The 24562-nt window shown below is 42.7% G+C and overlaps 1 protein-coding gene and 1 long non-coding RNA gene across 8 annotated transcripts in view; one reads left to right on the forward strand and one right to left on the reverse strand.

The window, feature by feature from the left end:
- The window catches only part of GRIA3 (glutamate ionotropic receptor AMPA type subunit 3), a 267210-nt gene that overhangs the window by 55027 nt on the left and 187621 nt on the right, over positions 1 to 24562 (reverse strand). For all 6 annotated transcript variants that reach the window (XR_014136764.1, XM_081792968.1, XM_081792967.1 and 3 more), the window contains 4 exons: positions 23749 to 23853; positions 22495 to 22602; positions 20821 to 21027; positions 9026 to 9402 (listed from right to left, as the gene is read on the reverse strand). Coding sequence is in view for 5 of the 6 variants with exons in the window: in XM_081792968.1 (XP_081649094.1) it covers positions 9026 to 9402; positions 20821 to 21027; positions 22495 to 22602; positions 23749 to 23853 (797 nt within the window). In the remaining variant the exon portion in view is untranslated. The remainder of the gene's footprint in view (positions 1 to 9025; positions 9403 to 20820; positions 21028 to 22494; positions 22603 to 23748; positions 23854 to 24562) is intronic.
- The window catches only part of LOC145714004 (uncharacterized), a 162304-nt gene that overhangs the window by 47376 nt on the left and 90366 nt on the right, over positions 1 to 24562 (forward strand). The window lies entirely within an intron of this gene.

The raw sequence follows: 24562 nt of genomic DNA on the forward strand, positions 1-24562 counted from the left end.
GCTCAACCGACTGAGCCACCCAGGCACCCCAAGATGGGTAAGTTTTAATAAGGGAAAAATTCGTTGTTAAATGTAACTATGCCTTTGGCATTACCTGCGGTGTTTGCGAAAAGGCTGGTTCGGAATACGTGAGCGCTCAAGAACCCGCATTTCTTACCCATCCCTGGTGACTGCAGTGGTCTGCAGACCAGAACGAGAAATACTGTCCTTCTTCTACATCAGTGATTCTCAACTCTGCCTGCACATCGGAATCGTCTGGGAAGCTTGAGGCAAAATAAAACAAAGCACAGCGGCACACAAAAAATGCCTAGGCTCCACCCCAGATCATCTAAGTCAGACTCTCTGGGGGTTAGGCCTAAGCAGCAGTATTTGCGGAAAGCTCTGGTACAGCCAGGATTGAGAGTCGTGGTCCCTACATCATGAATGCTGCTCAGGGGAGGGTCTGTGGGAAGCAAGGGGGCCGTGAAGGCACTGAGTGCTCAGTGATGGGTTGGGGCTGGTGCGGAGGCAGCTTCACCTCCATGACAATGTTGCTCGAGGCTGGCTCTGTCTACAGAAATGAAAATCTGGTCCCTAGGTTCTAGAAAACTTTGCCACATTATCTCTAGGATAGTTCTTTCTGTGGCGGAGCTCCAGCCTGATTAAGCTATGTTCTCCCGTGCCCAGAAAAGCTCACAGGAAAAGAACCCACTGTGATGGAAAGTGAAGAATGGGCATAGGAGCCTGGCACATCTCCAGGCTCTGTGGGAAGAGGGAAGTTCTGGGCTGAAAGCTAGCAGGTCAAGCTCTTCTCTGTTTGTGCTTGCATTTTACCATGTCCAGGCAAATTTAAATTCCCGTGTCCCAAGATAAACTTTTATTAGCCTCTGGAAAATTCAGTTGTTTTTGATTTTCCACTCTGATCAAATCATTTTGGCAGGTGTTTTGATAAATGGCATTCTTCACTGATTAACTGAAACAAAACTACTTGATTTTTTAAAGTCTGCAATTCCTATTGGTTCCCGGATGCTTAAAGCAACCCTCCTTGCTTTACTTTTGAACACAATCCCTTTTAGCCTTTCAGATGTGAAAATCTGCTTTGCGACAGATTTCTCTAATAGTTATATTCTCTCAGGATTTCGTCTGGGAACACGTCCCTTTATTTTTTTTTATTTTTTTTTTTCAACGTTTTTTATTTATTTTTGGGACAGAGAGAGACAGAACATGAACGGGGGAGGGGCAGAGAGAGAGGGAGACACAGAATCGGAAACAGGCTCCAGGCTCCGAGCCATCAGCCCAGAGCCTGACGCGGGGCTCGAACTCACGGACCGCGAGATCGTGACCTGGCTGAAGTCGGACGCTTAACCGACTGCGCTACCCAGGCACCCCGGAACACGTCCCTTTTAATCAGAAGAGATAAAAACATCTGGATGAACCAGAAAGAATGTGTTACACTTCCAAATGCTAAAAGTTTGTAGGATATTTCAATGATGAATTTGGACCCTCATAGTCTTTCTTCATTGTTGCCATATATATTTAATTTATTCTCGACTGCTGTGACTCTGGAAAGAATTTTACCGTATAAAAGATTAATGTTCCAAAGTAGCATCCATAGTAATAGGGTAATAAAAATGATAACAATAATAGCTAACCCTTCCTGAGCACTTCCTGTGTGCCAGACCGTTCTGATTACTTTGGGTTGACATGGGTCAACTCTTTCCAGATTAGAAAACAGAGGCATTTAACATATGAAGAGACTGAGGCACAGAGAGGAGAAATCAGAAATCAATCATCTATACTTATACAACAGGAAAGAAATGCCCACATTTCTGTGCTACCAAACAGTCACATTTTCTAGAAGACAATCTAGAATGGTGTATAAATTATAGAAGGTACAATTTTCTGACAATAACTGAGAATTATAGTTGCAGGAAAACCAAACATGCTTGGATAATTATTGTTTATCATCTGTTTGTTGTTCCTTTGGAATGAAACTGTGAATGCCATCCTTATTTGGAAGGATAGGGTTTTCCTGAGACCAAGGGGAGAACGGATTTTGGAGTGATTCCAGAATCATGGTTTGGTATGGAAAGGGGTGTATTAAGCTCATGGAGAAAAGGTGCAGTGGCACTCAAAGGGAAGCGGCTCTGTAAGAATTTTTACATTTCCCTTTTCTCGTTAATGAAACCAGAGCCATTTAAACCCACATTTCACACGGAGGCTATATAAAAAGTGACTGATGGGTCAGCCCCATGACATTTTTAAAAGGATCTATTAAAACAAGACAAGACTTTATAGTTGAGTTAAAAAGACCTGTCATTTTCCAGTTTCTTTCCCCCCATTAACGCAGCTTCAAAATGTTTAACGTTCATTTCAAAGAGTTTTGTTGCACAAGACAGATTTTGAGGTTAGCATAATGAAATGGCTATAAAATGCTGCACATTTAGTATTTATAAAAATGCATCATAAGGAGCATATCGTACCTTTTGAAGAAATGTAAGAGGAGGCGTGAAGTTAATGAAAGTAGATTAGCAACAAGAGGAAAACAGACATAAAAACACCGCAAAATAATATACAATGCTCTTGTTATCTGTAATAATACGGAAGTAGAGTTTCTAAGTTAATAAGAACATGTATTTTACGACCTCTGAAATGATAATAAAAGTGAGCTATGTGCTGTACCCTTCATCCTGTAAGGAAATTTTGAAATGTTCACTTTACTAGCTTCGCAAGATCAAGAGCTGAAACCGTAACCGCTTCTCCTTTGCACAAACTCTTCATCATTCTCTTTTCTCCCCCTCTTCTTTCTTGCAAAGTATGGATCTTTTCTACACTCTATTCAATGCTGTATCTATGACAGATTTTTAAAAAGCGTGCAGAATCAATCTTTGGCTCGTATAGTATTTTCTGATGGGAATAAGTAACCATCTTCCAAAGACCGAAAACTACGGCTTTCAGCCAGAACAGTCATGAAGTAGTCGCAATAAAAATCCTGCTCTTACATCATTAATTTATCACCACATCACTCCTACTTTGAAGAGAATTTGCAGTAGGATGAGATGCTGGTTGGACATCGGCAAACGAAAGGACGTTGCTTAAAATGGAGTACAAAAAAAAAATCCTGTTGTCTTCCATCCCATTCATTTCATGCCCTTCGTGTCTTTTATCATTTTGTTCATATTTTCCACTTTACAGAAGGATTTAGGTGTCAACTAACCTGGACAGATGTCCTACCCACTCCTCTAAAGTATTTGAACATTTAAAAAAATGTTTGTTTATTCTTGAGAGAGAGACAGAGACAGAGTGTGAGCAGGGGAGGGGCAGAGAGAGAGGGAGACACAGAATCGGAAGCGGGCTCGAGGCTCCGAGCTGTCAGCACAGGGCCCATTGTGGGGCTCGAACCCACGAAATCGTGAGATCATGACCTGAGCCGAAGTCGGACGCTTAACCGACTGGGCCACCCAGGCGCCCCTTTAGTATTTTATATCTTGAAGAGCTAGAGAAGAGTGGTGTCTTTGGAATAATATGTACACAGTAATCAGGTTCAAGTTAGCATGTTCTCTGGGTCAGAATTCCCCCAATCCTCACATCTACTTGGCTAGCCCTCAGAGGTCCCTGCAGCTTCAAAGAAAGTCAGCAGGGGGAGCATTTGCCTGGAAGGACTTGCACTTCAGACTGCTTAGCAAGGTTCTATCAAAGTTTCACAAAGGAAATAAATTTCAGATTAAAAAACTGTAACATTCTGTCACCATCCGTAAACCATTATAAGAATAATACAGTCAAAATATTTACACCAGGTGAAATCCTTAAGGAGAGCACTTTGCGGATTCAGGAAGGAAGGTTGGTGGTCATTTCTCATCAGAAATCAGCTATGCGGCACTGGCTAAAATTTGAGCTGTATTCCTAAGGAGTTTCAGGGACTCAAACGCAAGTACCATATTAAGTGTTAGTGTTTGTGAAATCAGGGCAGTTAAGAGCAGCCGCTTTAATAATGACGGTGGCTAACCTTTACCGAGAGCTTACTGTCGCCAGGTACTGCACTTTACATTTCTCGGAGGAGGAGCTGAGGCTCAGGCAGATTTAGTAACGTGCCCGAGTTACACAGCTGCTAAGCCGACTGTGAATCTAGTGAGCCGAGCTCCGGCACCCACGTACTTAACCACTACGCTACCTCCATCTGGCTGCACCCGCGGCCTAGCTCCCCATCCCCCGTCAAGGGGAAGAGGGTTGAATGGAATCTCCTTATGCTTTCTTCTCCCGACTGCCCCCCAAAACACATTTGTATATGGAGAGGACCTCAGCTCATCACATGGATCACCCTCTCGCAAGGTGATTCAGCCTCCAGCGGAATTGCTCAGTCTGAACAACGGGAGTGGTTGAAACTATCAAACCGAACCTCGACGTGGGCTCTTTAAGCTTCTAGGCCCCCGTCCGTACCAGTATTGGATGGAAACAGAATGACCTCGTGATGTCTCATTGCCGATTCCCTGCTCTTTTACTTTGGGGGAACACCCGCTCGGCAGCATGTTGAGCGCTCACTGCCCCCTTTCTTTACCAACCGGGGCAGGGGCAGGGTTTCGGCAGAGGTCGGGAGACTAGAAAACTAGCTCCCGGGCACGAACGCGAACCGAACCCGAGGAAAAGAACGGACCAAGCCGCGCGCCTGTAGGTCGGTAGTGAGAGGCGGCGCGGGCCGGTGGGAACAGTTTGTACCGCTGGCTCTCCGAACCCCTATGACCCTGGCCTCCGTCGCATTCTCTCTCTGGGTCCTGTTCTTTGGTCTACGATGCGAGAAAAGCAGCCCACCTTGTGGCACCGCCTTGAGGGTTAAAAATCCGTATGATAACGCAGGGAAAGTGCCCATACGTGGCGAGGTGGGGGAGCTCAGGGAAGGTCACTGTCCCCCTGCCCTCAGCGAACGGAAGCAGCGGGGTGAATTTGTCTGCCATCTCCTCCCGCTATAACAGTTGAGAGCTGTACTTTAAAGTGTGGTCTCTTACAATTCCTTGAATCGCCTCGATCGGGGGACAAGCCAGAGTGTACGGTGTATGTTCGCACTGGGGGCTTTCTGGAGGGTCTGCATTCTAAGTGTGGCCCTTCAACAGAAGTAAAGGGGAACGCAGGCATGTGCAGTCAAGGCAACCGGGAATCTGAGGGCGCAGCCATATCATTACCAGGAATTTCAAAAGCTGTTAATAGGAAAGCACATTTCAGTGGAGTTTTCTGGTATACAACTGAGCACAAATATAGAACCACTAGAGCTCTCAAGACGAGGAGAAATAAATATGCTAAAAAGCATAAAATGGTTTCAAGAGGCTGAAAGATATAATTTCCTTTGAAGGCCACAAAAAACAGTATTGAAGGAGGGATCACTCATATGGTAGAAAATGTACAGACCAATCATTTATTACTCAAAAGCACAGGAAGGATCATGCGTTTCTCCAGACCAGGGTTATTCCATGGGCTGTGTGCCCCGTTGCTGGGTTGAGTTGCAACCAGCATATAAAACAAAATGAGGGGAAAACCAACAGCCCACTTTACACACTGTGTGTTAGCCAATGTGACAATAAATTATATTAAAAGAAATAAAACTAAAACAAAATAAGGGGCACCTGGGTGGCTCACTTGGTTAAGCATCCGATTCTTGGTTTCGGCTCGGCTCTTGCTCTCATGGTTTGTTAAGTTCAGGCCCCAGATCGGGCTCTGCACTGACAGTGCGGAGCCTGCCTGGGATTCTCTCTCTGTGCCCCTCCCCTGCTTGCTCTCACTCTTCTCTCTCTCAAAATAAATAAATAAAACTTAAAAAAAGAAAACAAAATGAAACAATATATCCAAGTTCATGGCACACTGCAAGGGTAACCTTTGGTGAAGCTTCTGTTATATACCTATACACGTACTGAGTCATGGTGGGAAAATGTATTTTGTGCTGAGGGATATAGTCAAAGAGTTTGAAAGCCATTGCTCTATACGACAGTATCTAGTGCAGTATAATGACATCTGTATCTTAAAAAAAAAAAAAAGGATTTGATGTATTTCAATGCCACAGAAGAGCCACAGCTTAAATTCTACTACAAAAAAAAAAATCTGTCCAGCTTGTCATTTTCAGGTCATCATCTTTAAGTTATTACTTAATGAAGCAATATGCACAAATACTTCTAAAAACAAATAGCTTTTGGAGTCCTGTTTGAGTATACAGAGTAGGATGCAGCACTCCAGTGGGGCTATCACAAATTGAGTTCTGAAAATTCACTTACAGAAACCAGTAACATCTCCAGCCTTAATGACTCTCCAGCATTGCCTCAACACAGATTGCCAGCCATGTTAAAAAAATCACTCAATTACGGATCGTTCGGAAACCCTACTCTCCAAATGAACATTCAAAAAAAAAAAAAAAAAAAGAAAAGAAACTCGCAAAACAAATGAACTCCCGTGTGGTATCACAAAATGACACACGTTGTAAACACAAAAGGAACGGGCAGTGAAAGAATTTGGGAGAATCTAACCAAGCAGATTGAGAGCGGCAAAAGGTGTGACTTAGACAAATGAGGCTTGCCCCAGACACCTTGTACTAGAAAAGAGAGGATGGTTACCATGTTTCCAGTCTTCAGTTGAAATGCTTCACGCTCCAAGTGGATAATCTCAAAATGAAGTATGCTGTAAAACCATAGTGGGTGACCTTCTAAGTCCTTACATTCTAAATGAAAATCCCCATACATTTGTATAATGGACTCTGGTCAGTATTTGGATTAACGTTCAATTTGACCAAAATGACAACTTTTTATTTCAGAAAAAAAACCCACTCCCCCCCCTCATTTTAAAGATGTTGCATTTGCTTACAGTATTCTGTGATTATGAACTCAACACTTTTTGTTTAGGTGAGTTGACACTTAAACTAAGTGGGAGAGGTCCTGGACACTCACATTTCAATATTTTCAGTAGCTTCACTGAGATGAAATTGGCATATCATCAAATTCACCAATGTAAGTGTACCAAGAATGGTTTTAGTAAACTTAAGAGTGTGCAGCCATCGCCACAATCCAGTTTTGGAGCATCTCCCTCCCCCCAGAGTTCTTTCATGCTCATCTGCAGTTAATCCTGACAGGGCCGGTGCTAGGGTGAGGCAAGTAAAGCATTTACCCCACGCACAAAATTTAAAGGGTACCAAAATCTCATTAATCACAATAAATAACACTTTAGTGCAATATTAAAAAAATCGCAATTCAAAAAAATCCATGATGAACAAGTATCACAATTTTAAATAAAGACTGAATTTGACCCTTGAACTTGCTGTACCCAGCCGTACTTGCCTCACCCTAATCCACTACTTACTAGCTTCTCTCTGCTCCTCCTGTGTCCCCAGAAACCACTAACGTAATTTCTGTCCCTATGGATTTGCCTATCCTGGACAAATGGAGTAAATCGATATGGGGGCCTTCAATAAATAGAATTCAATAAATGGAATCATATAATATGTAGCCTTTTGTGTCTGGCTTCTTTCTAACGTTTTCAAAGTTCACCCATGTTGTAGCGTGTCAGTAGTCTGTTCTTTTTATAGTATTCCGTTGGATGGAAATGCCGCATTTTGTTTATCCATTCCCTTGCTGATGGATATTCGGGTTGTTTCCACTTTTTGGTTATTATAAATAAAGCTCCTATGAACATTTATAAGTCTTTGTGAGGATGTATGTTTTCTTTTCTCCTAAGTGAATAGCGAAGTGAAATTGCTGTGTCATATTTTAAGTGTGTATCCGACTATAAGAAATCGCCAAACCATCTTCTAATTTGGCTGTAGCATTTTGCATTCACACTACTGACGGATGAGAGCTACAGTCATTCTACATCCTCGTCACCACTCAGTACTGTCATTTTTATTATAGCCATTCTAGAGGGTATGTAGAGATATCGCATTGTGACTTAAATTTGCATTTCCCTAATGACTAATGATGTTGAGCATCTTTATATGTGATTATTAGCCATTTGTATATCTTCTTTGGGGGAAATGTCTATTCAAATCTTTTGTCCATTTTGAAAATTGGGTTGTCTTCTTTATATTGGGTTGTAAGAGATCTTTATATATTCTGGATATAAGTCCTTGATCAGATGTATGATTTGCTAATGTTTTCTCCCAGTCTGTGGCTTGTATTTCATTTTCTCATGATGTCTTTTGAAATGTGAAAGTTTTGAATTTTTTTTTTAATGTTTATTTATTGTTGAGACAGAGAGAGACAGAGCATGAGCAGGGGAGGGTCAGAGAGAGAGGGAGACACAGAATCTGAAACGGGCTCCAGGGTCTGAGCTGTCAGCACAGAGCCCGACGCGGGGCTCGAACTCATGGACCGTGAGATCATGACCTGAGCTAAAGTCGGCTGCTTAACCGACTGAGCCACCCAGGCGTCCCCGAAAGTTTTGAATTTTAATGAAGTCCAGTTTATGGAATTTTTAAAAACGGATTGTTCTTTTTGTGTTTTGAAAATTCTTTGTCCAATCCAAGATCACATAGACTTCCTCTTACATTTTCTTTTAGTAGTTTTATAGTTTGAGTTCTAAAACTTGGGTGAGATGCTACAATGAATAGTTGTAGGCAGTCTAAGAGCAAAGTGAAAAAGGTCACTGAGAGGGGAAAGTAGGAGGGTTTTTAGGAAGAGTTCTATATTCTTTCCATTTTTTTCTAGATCCAATCTCTAGACAAATGAGAAAATGTTTCAGCTCAGTTAAGGAGGAAACCATGCCTGTTTGATCTGATCAAGGCTTAGTACTAGTTTTATCCGAGAATTATTAATATTAGCTGACAATGTTGCCTTTATCCAGAGTCCAGATGTTTGCTATAATATGTATAAATATACAATACTATAGAAATGCATGAAGGACATTCAAAACAACACCGGTAACACACTCAGTTCATGGACACAGGCACACAAAATGGCTTGATGGTAATTTGTCATTGGATGGAATGCTAAATGAAAGAAATCTGGACTCGAGATGGGTGAATGCCAGATGTACATGAATGGATCACAGCCACAGAATGCAAGGAGGCATGGAAACAAACCTTGGAGAAATATCACAGCCTTGCTGCATAAAGGCACCCAAGGAAAACCAAAGACTGTTAAATATTCCAAATTCATTTGGAGGGTCAGGAGGGCTTTGCGGATCACGAGGTTCTTCATTGTTGTCTTCCAAGTGCCATTCATAGGGGCTGAATCTGCTGACCAGGAAAAGAACTACGCTGACTCCAATATAGGCAAAGACGATGCACATCCAGATTTCGTAAGCCAAGGGATCCAGAAATGAGAATACGCCTGGTTTTGATTTCTGAGGCTTCTTTATCATGATGGAGATGCCCAGGCTCATAAACGGCTTTGAGAAATCTATGACTTCTTCACGGACCAGGGTTATGGTGAGTGGAGCGACAGCTATATCAGCCCTCTGGAAAAAAAAAAAAAAAATTTTTTTTTCTTTTAGAGATAGCATTTCCATTATTCATTTGCCACTTACTAAAACCTCCTTGGTGGAAATATAAACTCTTAGATCACTACAACCGATTGATTTGTCAATGCTTTGATCAGAAAAGTAGTAGCATTCAATGGGTTGTAAAAAGCTTTAACTTGACGGTAAGGTGAGGAAAGGGCACTGGCTGGCTGGCCGCTTGGCCTTTTGTCCTTTGCAACCTATTGTTGACTTATGGCAACTGCCTCAGTTTTTCTTTCTTAGAATTTTTCTGCTCCCTTGCAACTCATCTTGTACTCCCTTGTGACATATCACTGCTTAACTCTTTTTTCTATAACTTTATTTACTTATTTTAATGTTTATTTTTATTTTTGACAGAGAGAGAGAGAGAGACAGAGTACAAGCTGGGGAGGACAGAGAGTGAGAGAGAGAGAGAGAGAGAAGCAGGCTCCAGGTTCTGAGCTGTCTGCACAGAGCCCAACCCGGGGCTCAAACCCACAAACTGTGAGATCATGACCTGAGCCAAAGTCTGATGCTCAACCAACTGAGCCACCCAGACTCCCCCCTTTCTTTCTTTTTTTTTAATTTTAAGTAAGCTCTATGCCCAACGTGGGGCTTGAACTCATGATCCCGAGACCAACATTCACATGCTCTACGAACTGAGCCAGCCAGGTGCCCCGATCACTGCTTAACTCTTGTTTTCTTAATTTTAATTTTCATGCTCTTATGTCTTATCTCCCTCACGTGACTGGATATTTTTGAGGGGCAAGCAAGTAGTCTAGACTCTGTGCCTCCCTCCCCACCATGAGGTGCAACACAGGACCACAGTGCTCAGTGTAAAATTTACTTGAGTGTTTGCTATTATTCTTGAATTATTTTTTTCAGAGCATGTCTATTAAAACATAGGTTCTTCAAAGGCAGGGACTCAATCTTCTGGGTTTCTTTTTTGTATCTGTCACTGCAACACATTTTAAACCAAAGAAACTAGAGATGACTAAAAAATAAGTGGCTGACTTTTGAAAATAATCTATGTAAACATGAAAGAATTCTGCATGGGCGAGAACAAAGGTAAAGCTGTTATTAGAATACGTATGAATTTATATAGGAAACCATCATGTTTAGTGATAAATATCAGTGGGGCACTCACATGTGTTGGATCAATAAAATAAAAGTGTCAGTAGTACCCTGCATAATGGGCTCAGGCAAAGGCAGGCAATGTTTTTATATTAATCCCGTGAAAAAAGACGCTAGAAATTTTCTTTTTTCTTTTCTTTTCTTTTCTTTTCTTTTCTTTTTTCTTTTTTCTTTTCTTTTCTCTTCTTTCCTTTTTGGTGCTAGCAATTTCTACACTTCATTCTTTTGTCTTCCACGATTTTTCTTTTTTAAAATGTTTATTTATTTATTTTGAGAGAGACAGAGAGTGCGAGCAGGGGAGGGGCAGAGAGAGAGAGAGGGGGAGAAAGAGAATCCCAAGCAGGTGCCATGCTGTCAGCACAGAGCCAGATGAGGGGCTCGAACTCATGAACTGTGAGATCATGACCTGAGCTGAAACCAAGAGTCGGATGCCTAATGGACTGAGCCCCCAGGCGCCTCCACAACTGTTCTTCTACAACAGTAGTAGGTTTAATAGACTTTAGTCTGGAGCCAGGCCTTAAAATGCATACCTAGAAAAATGCTTCTAAGGAAAGCTTTTTGGATGGTCCATCAGATATGAAGTGAAAACACCAATTTTGAGGATCATTTTTTTCTATGTTACATAGGCTTATATCTCAATATCCTTACCAGTGAGGGGGGAGATAATGATGAATTCTGAGATAGAAGATGTTTTCAAAGAAATGTTTTACTAACTTGAGCTCCATATGGTGACTCAAACTGGTTCAAAAACACATCTTAATTAATTTAAAGAGAAATGCAGATAATACACAGCCAGCTACCATTTATTCGCTGCTTACTCTGTGTGTAAGCACCTCATATATATTATCTCATTTAATTCTCACAGCAAACTAATCATCCTCATGCGAATGAAGGAGAAACTGAGGGCTGGGATTAGAATCCTGGTCTTCAGATTTCAGAACTCATACTCTTTTTCTGGTTTGTTTCAAGTTATTTAAATTCTAGTTAGTTAATATATAGTCTAATATTGGTTTCAGGAGTAGAATTTACTGATTCATCACTTACATTTAGCACCCATAGCCCATCACAAGTGCCCTCCTTAATGCCCATCACCCATATAGCCCTCCTCCCAACCCTGCCCTGGCAACCCTCAGTTTGTTTTCTATTGTTGGAGTCTCTTATGGTTTGCTTTCCTTTTTCTTCTTCTTTCCCCAATATTCATCTGTTTTGTTTCTTTAAATTCCACGTAGGCGTGAAATCATGTGGTATTTGTTTTTCTCTGACTGAATCGTTTTGCTTAGCATAATACACTCTGGCTCCAACCATGTCATCGCAAATGGCAAGATTTCATTCTTTTTGAGGGCTGAGTAATATCTATCTATCTATATATCACATCTTCTTTATCCATTTGTCAGTCGATGGACTTTTGGGCTCTTTCCATAATTTGGCTACGGCTGATAATGTTTGTAGAACTCACACTCTTAACCACCATAACGTCCTAACTCTATGGACGTGTACAGGTTTCTACTATACACTACTTTTAGGTACAACGATCAACCCCTCTCAGGTTCCCTCCAGTGTATATCTGAGTGCCCGTTCCGTGCCAAGCACTACTCTTGGTGCTGGGGATGAAGCCGTGAGCAACAGACAAAGCAGGCACAACTCCTCACCCTTGTGGAGGATGTCCTGTAGCCCAGGGGAGCTTCAGAAAGTATGTATTTCTTGAAGCCAACAGTCTGCTGACCAAATCTACCTGAAATGCTCACTAGCATCTCAGACGTCCCCAATTGTGAAGTTAAATCCATCATCTATCACACAAAAGCTGATTCTCCTCTAAGTCTGTGAGTGATGCTTCTTCCACACTTTTTGCGGTCCCTGATCCTTACCAGTCCCATCATCTGTGCGGGCGATCTTGCCTCTTTCTTCACTGAGAAGATGGGCGCCAGCTGACACGAGCTCTATCGTCTGTGTCCTTTTTCTTCTCAACATATTGCTGTGCCTTCACCTATTCCTTTTATAAAAAATATTTTATTTTTTCTTAACTAAGCTCCACGCCCAACTTGGGGCTTGAACTCGTGACACCAAGTTCAAGAGTCGCGTCCTCTATGGACTGAGCCAGCCAGGCACCCTGATTCACCTATTCCTTCTTTCACTCCCATCTCTTAGCAAACGAACTTTTTTTTTTTTTAATGTTTATGTATTTCTGAGAGAAAAGGGGAAGGGCAGAGAGAGAAGGGGACAGAAGATCCTAAGTGCAGGCTTGAACTCACAAACCATGAGATCATGACCTGAGCCAAAGTCGGACCCTTAACCAACTGAGCCGCCCAGGCGCCCCTGAACTTTCTAAGATTTAATCCACTTATTCCTTGAATCCCATATTCTTTGGTCTCTGCTTAAAACTTAGCTCCAGGGTGCCTGGGTGGGTCATCAGTCAAGCGGTCTGATTCTTGATTTTGGCTCAGGTCACTATCAGGTTTGTGACATGGATCCCCAGGTCAGGCTCTGTGCTTAGCAGCACGGAACCTGCTTGACATTCTCTCTCTCCCTCCCTCTCTCTCTGCGCCTCCCCAGCTCATGCTTTCTCTCGCTCTCAAACAAACATTTAAAAAAAATTCAGCTCCATTTATTCTTATACTAATTTTTCCTTCTTGACCTATCCCAATGGTTCTCAATGGGTGGCTCCCTGGACCAGCAGCATCAGAGTCACCTGGGAACTTGTTAGAAATGCCAATTCTCAGGCCCCATCCCAGATATATGGAATAAGAAACTGTGGGTGGGATTTGGGTGGCCCTCTAGGTGATTTGAATGCTTGCTGTCATTTGAAAACCATGACTTGGTCTTATTCACTTAAAATCAGATTCAGGTAATTCTGTTTACTGACAGACAGAAATGAGACAAACCCCGCCCCTCCCACCTTCTTTGCTCCTGCTACCTTCTTAACCATACGACATCTTTCTCTATTACCTGTAATCTTGTTGAGAAAATACACCTTTACCATGTCTTGATTTTTAACACCACTTCGTCCTTATAAAACACCTGTGATCTACCTTCTACTCCCCACCCTTCCGATTTATTGACATCGCTTCTTCAACTATATACTTGGTCACCAAATTTGAAGTCCTTCCCTCAGACATTAACTGCTTATGTGACCCCACTAGCCTTTTGCACGATGTGCTCTCTTTCCTTGGCTCTTTGACCCTGAAGACCATGGGTCCTCCTACCTTATGGCATGTTCCTTCTCTGGCATTTGTTCCCGGATTTGCTCTCTTGACCGGCCGAGGCGTAGCTTTGGAGCCTCAGAGTCTACTCATGGGGCCGGCTTAGCGGACATTCGATGAAGGTTTGTGGAGTAATAAGCAAGACTCCTTGAAGGCTCTGTCCTTCACTTTCTCCCCTCAGGATCATCACCTAAGGCTTCAACACTCCCCTCCTAGCTGCAGACTCCTGAATCACCAGTTCTGCATTTATAACCAGAGGGAAGCCAAACAGCAATTTTACCGGTTTTACCCTTTTGCCTGGGGCCAGACCTGATCTTAGAAACAAAAGCTACTGAGGAGAATGGAATTGGCCAGAAAGCGAGAGGGTCTTTTTCTTTTCTTTCTTTCTTTTTTTTTTTTGGCTGAGAGAGTCGGAATCAGCTAGAAAGAGGCTTGGTGCGCCACCAGAAATCACAGATAAAGCCACCTTCTGTCCTTGCCAATGTGTTTCGACCTCCATGCAAATGCCCCTCTCGTATCATTTCCCATTTGATCTCATTTGAATTTAATTAGTTAATTTAACTAGTTTTTTTGATTTTTGTTTTAAGTCTAAATGATTGAGAGTTCTAAGAGAAATGGCCATTTCTTTGTTTTGGAAGGAAGAAATAAGGGGCATTTGGGTGAGAAAATCACTTTGGATTGAATTTAGGGGACCTGGGTTCTTTTCAAGCAGGTAAAGAAAGGAGTCTGAGAATTTTGACACCCTTTATGGGGGGAAAAACCCCAACATCTCGGCAACAAACAGCCAGCAGATGCTAAGCACGGCTAAACACTAACAAGAAGTGGCTAGAGAGACAAAACACAGCTTCTCGTCTGTTTCCCAGGAACACGCAGCAAAAGACCAGATTCTCAAAGGACGCCATTCCTAGTAGGAGTACTTTTGAAGTCACAGAAGACAACAGAAAGAACTTGCTCCCCCCAGGCACTTGGCTTTTTCCCTCCGTCTAGCTTTTTAACCTTTTCTGAATTGTTTCTTCCTAAGGAGCTTTTTCAAAGAAGGCGGTGTTAGTCTGTTTTTTGGAGGGTGCTCTCTCAATGAAGAATAACATTAAATCTGTGCTCAACTAAGCCTCATTGATGTGGACCTGGCTCCAAAATGAGAATTCCCATGCTGAACCTTAAAAAAAAACAAAAACAAAAAAACCCAAAACCTATTATGGCCGGAAAAAGACAAAGGAATAGCAAAAATCAGGTGGAAGAAGGCTCAATCAGTAGAAAGGAAGGAGCTAGTGATCAGCCAGCCGGATAGGGGACTTAGCAACCCACCCCGTCTCTTGTATGCCTGGTGGGGCCAGCGCGGCAGAACTGTCCTGTCAGCTCACAGGCAGCTATGGAGAGGCCCTTGCCCTCTGCCGCCACTGTCCCCTCCTCCACGTGAAAAGGATGTTGTTATGGTCAGTTATTTCAGGGCCCAAGATCTGCTTGGCATAATGTCTGTGGAGCAATCAAGCTGGTTATAAAGGGAAATGGGAGGAGCCGGTAAGTAGTGTCAGAAAACACCCATTTAGCTCTCCTGGAATTGCCACAGCACGCAGACCAGGAGGAAAGTCATTTTCGAGGCAAGTTAAAGATTTAGGAGGCCAACATAAAGGCAACTCCCCACCCTTTCTGCTCAGAATGGCAGACCTCCGTGCGTCATTAATGCTCCTTCCTGGAACATTTGAAAGAGAGCACACACATCATTTGAAAGAGAGGGGCATTTTTATCAAACCATCAGCCCTTCTGCCAAAGCCCAGTGTAATCACCTGAAGAATAGAAAAGAATATTTGGCGTCTGTTACTGCACCCTTGCTTCTCTGCCTTTTAGCTGGAAGGACAGATCGACTTCCTGTCTTTCGTAATGGAAAATGAATCTATCTTAGGATAGTGACAACCTAAGAGATAATTTCTGCTAGGTAGAGAAATGTCAGTGTGAATAGCATCTATAAAATTGCCATTTGTCCTGGGAGTGTGAAGGGGTCTGAGGGTGCCCGGGGGCTGCGACCTGGAATCAACCACCCCCCAACCCCATCTCCATCCCCAAGCTGTCTGCTCTCTTTTAAGCCAGAGGTACCAATATGGGCAGTGGTTTGGCCTTTCCCAAGGCAACTCTCTCCCTCCTATCTTCATCTTTAGTTCTAAGTGCTGGGAACATAAGGAACACAGCAGCTGCCTGCTGGCAGGCGACCCTTTGTCAATTAGAACCTCGATTTCTTTCCAGCCCTTTCCCTGACTCTCTTTTTCTGTTAGATTATATCTCCTCTCAAAGGGCAGAAACCCCCAGCTGCCTGCTTTGGGTTTTCAGATATTTCAAGTGATAACTAGAGATGTGTATGGCATTATTCTGGAGGCCACAGATAAGCAGGATGGGTATCTTGGACGGAAAAGCTCATAATCCAACTAGATTGCAACCCCCTTGAAGGCAGATGGGGATGTTGTATCTGATATAACACCAATCTTCCCATAATCTGGCAAGCTTAGTAAACTGAGCCATTGTGACCCAGTCCACAGAGCACTGGGCCAGGAGTCAAGAAACCTGAGTTACAGTCCAAGCTCTGCCAAGCTTTGCAATTTTGCGACCTTGTCACAATTCCCGCCACTATTTCTGTCATCCCATCAGGGCTTGGTTGCCTGGTTTACCCAAATGGCAGTTCTAATGGCCATTCCTGGCTGATCCCCATATTTATCTGTAAAACGACTGAAATGGTAGGCTAAAAGATGTCTAACAGCCCTGTTAGCTACAAAATGTTTTTAAATGTCCTCTTACAACACATGCTATTTTGGAGCCATAAAAACTTGTGGTCTGTAAGCCATTTAAGCTGGGGACAATTACCATGTGGTGATGTTATAGACATCCAGCTCAAAATCAAAACTGCTAAAAGCAGGTGGACAGTTTCAAGTCCATAATGTTCTGAAGAGCTTACATAATGGGGCACATTGTGTCCTACTGACGTTTGTTTCAAAAATAGCCTTCTTAGCAATACAAGGTGCCCCAAACATCAACCTTGATTTGGTTTTCTTTAGAGGGAAAAAACCCATTTAGGAATCATCTGAAAAGAGGCTGATTGGCTTCTTTCTTCCTAAACAAATTTAATTCATTTGGACTCTTTCTGGAGACTTTGTGGTAGATACTGAAATCTTCTTTGCGAAGCTTTTTTCATCTCTGCCTGTCTTCATTTTTTTTTTCCCTACTCTGATCTGTTTTACATGCTAAAAGCAGAAGAGAAAATTCCCTAAAGATAAATCTGTGCTTATCTGTGTAGGTTTCATGTTCATTGCAAGAACTAGTTTTCCTCCCCCCCTTTTTTTCTTAAGCAACTTGCAAACTACAAGAGCCCAGGCCTGCCAGAAACGAATGCCCGTGTTTTCACTTTTCTCCATTTCTATCACTGAAAGAGAAGTGGAAAACTTCCCAGTGCTGGAAGATTACAACTTCTAAATGAAGAGGAGGACACATTCAGCTTGTGAGATCATCCGCCTTCACCGAGAGGTCTTACTCCAGCATGACAAGAACATCCATTTTTCACAGCCACAGGTTTTAGAGGAAAGTGGAAATCGGCAATTGGTTTGCTGTCAATTCCCTGGAATCACCTTGTGTTATTATCCCAGAAGGCATCAGAAACTTGTTCCAGGTGGGAGGAGGGAGGATATTCCTATGAGAGACTTCCCTAGCTATTGCTTTTGTCTTCAGTAGAAAGAACTGGAGGGAATAGAAGGGAAGGCTCCTTCAGAAGAATTTTTACCTATTTGGCAGTGAAGAGCTGATTTCTAAATCACTCAACAAGGAAGGGACTCTCTAATTCTCAAGCTCCCTCACTCACACTTACCCACACTGGAAAGAGGGAGAGAATGTGGAGATTAGGTGGGTGTCGTACAGGGGACACGCCAGAAGAGAAGCCAAAACCCAGTGAGAAAGCTGGGTCTTTGTCCAAACAGTGTCAGGAAATCTTGCTCTATATCAACTGGGACTAATGTCTTGCTCATTGCCAGGAGGGCACTCAGCTATTCACAGAATGTGACAGGTTTTCTCTTGAGACACTAGACAGCTCTGGCTGTTGAGTCACAATGGGCTGGTAGAACTCACGTCAGTTATTCTGGCCTGGTAGAAACCGACACCTGAAATTCACGCTTTTGTGGCCAGTCTTCTCCCCAGAAAGGCAGAGGCACCAAAAGCTTTTCAACAAGTTTCAACTATCTTTTATGATGGGATGGGTGTGAAATAACACTTTAGCTGTTGAGCAGTCTAGGGCAATGGTTAAAGAACATGGACTTCATAGTCAGAGACCTGGGTTCAAATCACTGTGTCACTACAGGCTGTTTGGCGTTAGCCTAAGACTTCACCTCTCTAGGCTTCAGTGTTTTCATCTGTAGAATGATTAACATGATGGCATCTCCCTTGAAGGTATGTTATGAGGATTAAGTTACATAATGTCTACAGAGCATTTAGCACTGGGTCTGGCAACTAGGAAATATGCAACAAATGGTAGCTAATAATAAGAATATATAATGATAATGATACAAGATTGCCTCTGACCATGAGCTAAATTTAAAGATTAATGCCTGGGCATGACTGTGTGCCAGGCATTCGCTCGTTAGAACAAAAAGTGAGGATCTACTATGGACCACGTAATGTGCTAAGTGCGGGGGAATGCTGTGAGCAAGACAGGACCTCTTGGAGCCTGAGTGTTGGGGAGATGAGGGATAGAAAAGAGAAGAAGACTTGACTGCCAAGTCATAAAGACGTTAGAGTTGTGTCAAGATGGTTCAGAGCTTCTCAGGGTCCTTAGGAAGCATGACAGGTGCTCTGCCCCTTGTTCAGCCCCCTGTCTCTGGCATTACAGGTTCTTCTCTTTCTCATCACTGAGTTCACTTGAGTCTCATCTGCAACTCAGCCCTGTGCCAGTTCCCAGGGCCAACCTTGACCCAAGACGGGAGATAATTGGCTCCAGCCCCATAGCTGGGGGCTGAGGTTCAAATTGCCTTCCTCCTTGTCTGACTGGAGGATGGTGCCCTAGTTTTGGTACTTGAGGTCCAATCTCATTTTAAGCCTTAATTCCTTTTCTGCGCCCTTATTTTTAGCAACGAGCTTCTCCCTTTGTACTTGTTCCTGAGGACCTGTTCCAAAAACTTATTTAGTGACCCCAGTACTATCTTCTGATGGGAGAGCTGTACCTTATTCTTGCTGATTCCCATCTGAACCTCATCCAATCCAGTCCTGAGCTTGAACCTCAGTCCAGTAATTAATTGTGATGGTTTCTTCTTGCCAACTTCATCTCAGTATATGCACCCTCTAGATTCCTCTGTCTTCCCCTAACCTGCTGTCTAGGCAAGGCAAGTCATTGCAAGTAATCCTTGTCTGTTAGATCTAAACGTCTGCAGAATACACTTGTTGCAATGAGCACCGGGTGATGTATGCAAGTGTTGAATCACGATATTGTACGCCTGAAACTAATACAAGACTGTATGTTAACCAACTGTAATGAAAATAAAAATCAGAGATAACTAAACATCTGCTGCCACCATCTACACTTGGGTTAGTTCTCTAGTGACTGGTTCACCCAATGGGCAGTTCTTACGTCCAGTTCTGCCTGTCTCTATATGCCTCAGTGGGTGGCCCAAGATCTGACATTCCCAACCAGAGGCCAAAACCTTTTAAAGTAAAGCCACTGCAGAGCTCTGAAGATACAGCTGTACCCCTTCTGAAAGCCCTAATTATCAGTGTAATTCTTCTGTACTTGGCCCATGGGCAAGCCCTTAGCACAACGATTCTATTCCTTTATTAATTCATCCAACAATTATTTGTTGAACTTCCATTATGCGCCATGCTCTGGGATGTTGAAAGAAATCAGATACGGCGTCTCTACTCAAGGAGTTCATAGTCTAGTTGGGGCAAGTTCAGCTGAACTTGTAAACAGATCATTATAACACAGGTTCAAAAGCACTACAAGAAAGCAAAAAGCAGGGGTACCTAACCAGACTGCTGGTGGGTAAATGGTAATCCCATTCAGGAAGTCTTCCTGAAAGTGGGGACACATCAGAGCTCTGGAGGACTGCTAGGTGGCGTTAGCTGACTGAGAGAGGCAAAGGTACTTCCGGGGATGCCCTAAGTGACCTTTAGGGAGCAACACATACTTTTCAGTAGCTGGAACATTGAGTTCTAAAGGGAAAGAGTACAAGATGAATCTAGGGAGGTAGGTAGGTGCCAGATTATGACGTGCACTCCTTGCCATGCTGAGGACTTGGAATTTTATCCTGATTTTTATCTTTTTTTTAAAAAATTAAAAAATTTTTTATTTTATTTTTTGAGAGACAGCGAGAGACAGAGCATGAGCAGGGGAGGGGCAGAGACAGAGGGAGACACAGAATCCAAAGCAGGCTTCAGGATCTGAGCTGTCTGCACAGAGCCCGACGCAGGGCTTGAACCCACGAACTGTGAGATCATGACCTGAGCCGAAGCCGGATGCTGAACCAACTGAGCCACCCAGGTGCCCCTTTATCCTGATTTTTAAAGTGGGAAGTTACAATAATGTGGAGATCTGATTTGCCAGGGTAAGAGTAGAGGCAGGGAAATCAGTTAAATGACCGACAAGTGGTGAGAACCTTAACTAAAATGATGATAGTGGGATGAAGAATGTGTCTGAATTTGAGAGTAGAACACAGGACATGGTCGCTGCCTAGAGATGAGAGAGCAGCGAGCAAAGGTGACCCGTTTGTGTAGGCAAAGTCGCTGAGGCAGCAACTTCTGCTGCCTGACGCGGAGAACACAGAAGGGACAGATTTTCAGTAGAGGGCAGGCTGTATTTAATGTTGCCAAATAAAGTTCCCCGATTTTACTTTGCTTTTAGCCACATAATCCTGTTGCCCAAATGGTGCTATTGACAATCCTACCTTGACAGAAGTCAATTGGAGAAGAAAATGTTTTGTTTTTGTTTTTGTTTTTTTTACAGACCACATGAAAACTCTACAATTGAATAATTGAAAATGAAATCCTCTATCATTGATAAGTGGAAAGCATAGAAGTAAGTGAAAATAGCGTTGAAAAGACTTACCCCATAGACAAGTTCTCCAACCATGCCATTCCATATTTTTGTCTCTGGATCCCTTGCGCCATATTTCCCGTCGCCGACAATGGACAATTTGTATTTGATCCTCACGTGTTTGGCTATTTCATAGGCTAAGTCGACACAATAGCCTTCATATCTCTCATTTCCTTCCAATTGCTCATGGTTCTTCTTATACATTACATATGGTGATTCCTTAGGGACCAGAGGGAGATCAAAGGATTACCCCTACACGTTATTCTAAGAGATGATGAATGTAATAACTGTCCCCCCCCCCACCATGTGCCTGTTGAGGTTTGGTGTGTGAAGAGAGCCTTTAAAAAATGTTTGCTTAATAAGCAGAGGAACCTCAATAGACTGACTATTCGCTGGGCTATCTATTCCTTGGAGTCCCTAACTGATGATTTAAAGATGTAGAGAAGGATTTAAGTTCTTTTCGAGGGTTTGAAAGCAGGACCAGTTTCCACTTGTAAAGCCTTTGATTTAGGCAAACTGGGTAGAGGTATTTCTCTTACATGAAGGTGAACTGCCTTTGATTTCTCAGGATTTCCCATGCAGGAACCACAGCCAGCCCAGGCAAGCCCTTAAGAACCACTGTGATCTTTGTGAGGTCAGGGTCTGTGGCTTATTCGTTTCTACATCCTCACGGCCTAGTACAGTACCTAGGACAAAATGAGGATTTGACATGTCTGTTTGCATGTCAAAGGTAAACTTCAGCTAAATCTCCATTCATTTATTTACATCGTCAGACCTAGGGGTATACTCATTTTCAACCCTGGTTTGTACTTCACGTAGTAAGAACATACCAGCTTTTGGAAAAAACATTTTAAAACTAAATGAGAACACTATCTTGTGTGTCAACCATGCTTTGAATTTTGCAGGAAAGCTTTAAATGGTGAATATTGCCTTGAAACAATATGTCTTATGTCTTATGACATTATGATACCCATTTCATAAATTAAAAGAAACGTACCCTGTGGCTCAGAGAAGTTGTGACTTGCACAGTTAAACACAGGTTAGTGGTAGACCTAACATTAACCCTAACCTACTCTCTCTTTCACATAATGCTGTCTCCCCCACGGTGAAAAGTTAGATTCCAAGTCCAGATGAAACCTCAGTCCTTTAGTGAGTGTATATATGTGTGTGTGTGTGTGTGTGTGTGTGTGTGTGTGTGTGTGTGTATGCATGCTTGCACGTGCGTGGGGGGTGGCAAAGAAGAGAATGATATATGGAACTGTCCCAAATTCCTATTCTTTTTCTGTTTTTTAAAAAAGTTTATTTATTTTGATAGAGACAGAGAGTAGGGGAGGGGCAGAGAGAAAGAGGGAGAGAGAGAATCCCAAGCAGGTTCTGCAACTGTCAGCGCAGAACCCGATGCAGGGCTTGATCTCACCAACCATGAGATCATGGCCTGAGCTGAAATCAAGAGTCAGACATTTAACTGAAAGAGACACCCAGGCACCCCCCCCCCCCCCATATTCTTTTTCTTTTTAAAAAGACATTCTGTTCACGATCATAGCAAGATAGTTTGAGAGATTCCTAAGCTGACCTGTTGGATGTTTTCACTGCTTGAAACTGAGGTCTTTTGTACTGGCTGAATAATGCTTTACAGAAAGAAGTCTTGCTGTACAGAAAGCCCACCTACCTTCCCTTCGTACTTACCAGAATGGTAGTCACTACAATGGTCCGGTTCTCTGAGGATGCGCTGTCATTGCTGATTTGCTGATCTGAGAAAGGCACAAATCTTTCGTACTCATTCCAGTAGCCAGCCTAGAAAGAGCAGACATTTGACCTGGTTGCCTTTTTTTTTCACTCAAAAACTACTGCATGAAATTCAAGTGCTGTTGTGGAATAAAACTTTCTTTTTAGTTACCGGAGCTTTCCAAGCATTGATGTCCTGTCTCCCTCTGTCTTGGCACCCCCACCAGGAACCCAACTGTGATACAAACCTTCATCCTGGGGTTCCCATCCCCACTTCGCCTTTAGTGGTATTTTGTAAAATAATTCAGCCCACTGTAGGACGGTTAGCCTTTTGTTCCCCTTTAAACTCATACAGCAGAAGAGTGCTTTGCTCTGAACTGTGGGAAAGCTAGGATGTCAGGGTGGGAAACCAAGGAGTGTCCTGTAGAAATGACCCAAGCTATTTTACATTCTAGGATTTTATCAAACGGCTGCAAAATCCTCATTTCATGCCTAACTTAACTATCAGTATGATAGAAGCAAAGTGATCATTGTACAAGTTAGCTGTAGAGAAAGGTACTTTGTCCAGAGTCCTTTGCAGGGGGGTGAGGTGGCAAAGATACTACTGGAGAGGTACCTACTTTCTGATTCTTTTGCTAAAACTGTATGTACCTTGGCAGTTTGTTTAAATAACAACATGCTGTAAAATTTGTGATTCCTTCCCTCTATTGTTAGAAGCCGTTAATAATTCTTGAGTCTATCTCTTTTATTTTATTTATTTTTTATTTGAGAGAGAGAGAAAGAGAGAGAGAGAGAGAGAGAGAGAGAGAATGCACACGAGCAGAGGAGAGGGGCAGAGAAAGAGGGAGAGAGAGAATCTTAAGCAGGCTCCACACTGAGAGTGGAGCCCAATGCAGGGCTCGATCCCATGACCCTGAGATCATGACCTGAGCTGGAATCAAGAATTGGACTTCAGCTGACTGAGCCACCCAGGTGCCCCAAGTCTATCACTTTTATAGGAGAGACTCTGAGGGAAACACTCCTTTCAGAATGCGTATAGATGGAACACTCTGATCGCAAAACAACTCTGCGTATCTACACTATTTGCCAACAGAAAGGCAAAAATGATGTGTGGGAATTTGCTTTGTATGTGTTTTCTAACATCTCTTTTCTTGCACCTGAGTGCTGTCACCTTGTGAAAGACTTTGTCTTTGTGTATCTGTTTTGGCTACTTACTTTTCGAGAGCCAGTGACCTTCATCTCGTACACATCGATGGTATAATTTGTCCTACGTCCGTAAGTGTCAAATTGGATGTTTCCGGTCATTCCTTGTACTTGTACCTGGTAGGAAGGAAAAATGTAAAATTTTAAAATACCACCGCATTACTGCCTTCTAGGTCTCTGGGATGAGGTCTGCTGACAGATCTTAGAAGCTTGGAGAACTTTGATCTTGAGTCATTGAGCTCAATCCACCAGATCAAGTCCATATGGATCTTTATTTCTTCTCTGGCATTTTGTGAAGCTTCGAGTGGATGATAGGCAGTTACCTATATGATCCCGGGAAGGCCCTACCACCACTTTTTCAAGGGTGTGAGATTTCTATCATTAGTCTCTTCTCAAGGGAGTAGCCTGAGGGTATTCTTAACTAGCATAATGCATTCTTCTAAACTGTGAGTTCCATGAGGGCTGTATAACCTTGGATGTGCTCCCTAATGCTTTTGCACTTCGGTGTCCCCATCTGTAAAATGGGAAATCCCACTAGTACCTGTCCCTTAGAGTTGTGGCAAGATTAGATGAGTTATACACATGTAACGTTCAGAACTGTGTCTGGCACGTCGTTATGTAGGCATTGTAATACTTGCGGGCTATATTGATAATTATTGTGAATTGAAATGAATTTAGTTCTTTTTCTTGAGAGTGTTATTTACCAGCCTCCACAGTAACAGGGGTGGATTTTCCTCTTATTTGACCTATGCCCAGCTACAAACAGGTAAGCAGTGAGCCAGGCCTTGGAGGGATAAATTATACACTGATGAAATTTGTGAAGTCT

Source organism: Panthera onca, chromosome X, assembly GCF_046562875.1.
Source record: "Panthera onca isolate mPanOnc1 chromosome X, mPanOnc1 haplotype 2, whole genome shotgun sequence".
Lineage (NCBI taxonomy): Eukaryota > Metazoa > Chordata > Mammalia > Carnivora > Felidae > Panthera > Panthera onca.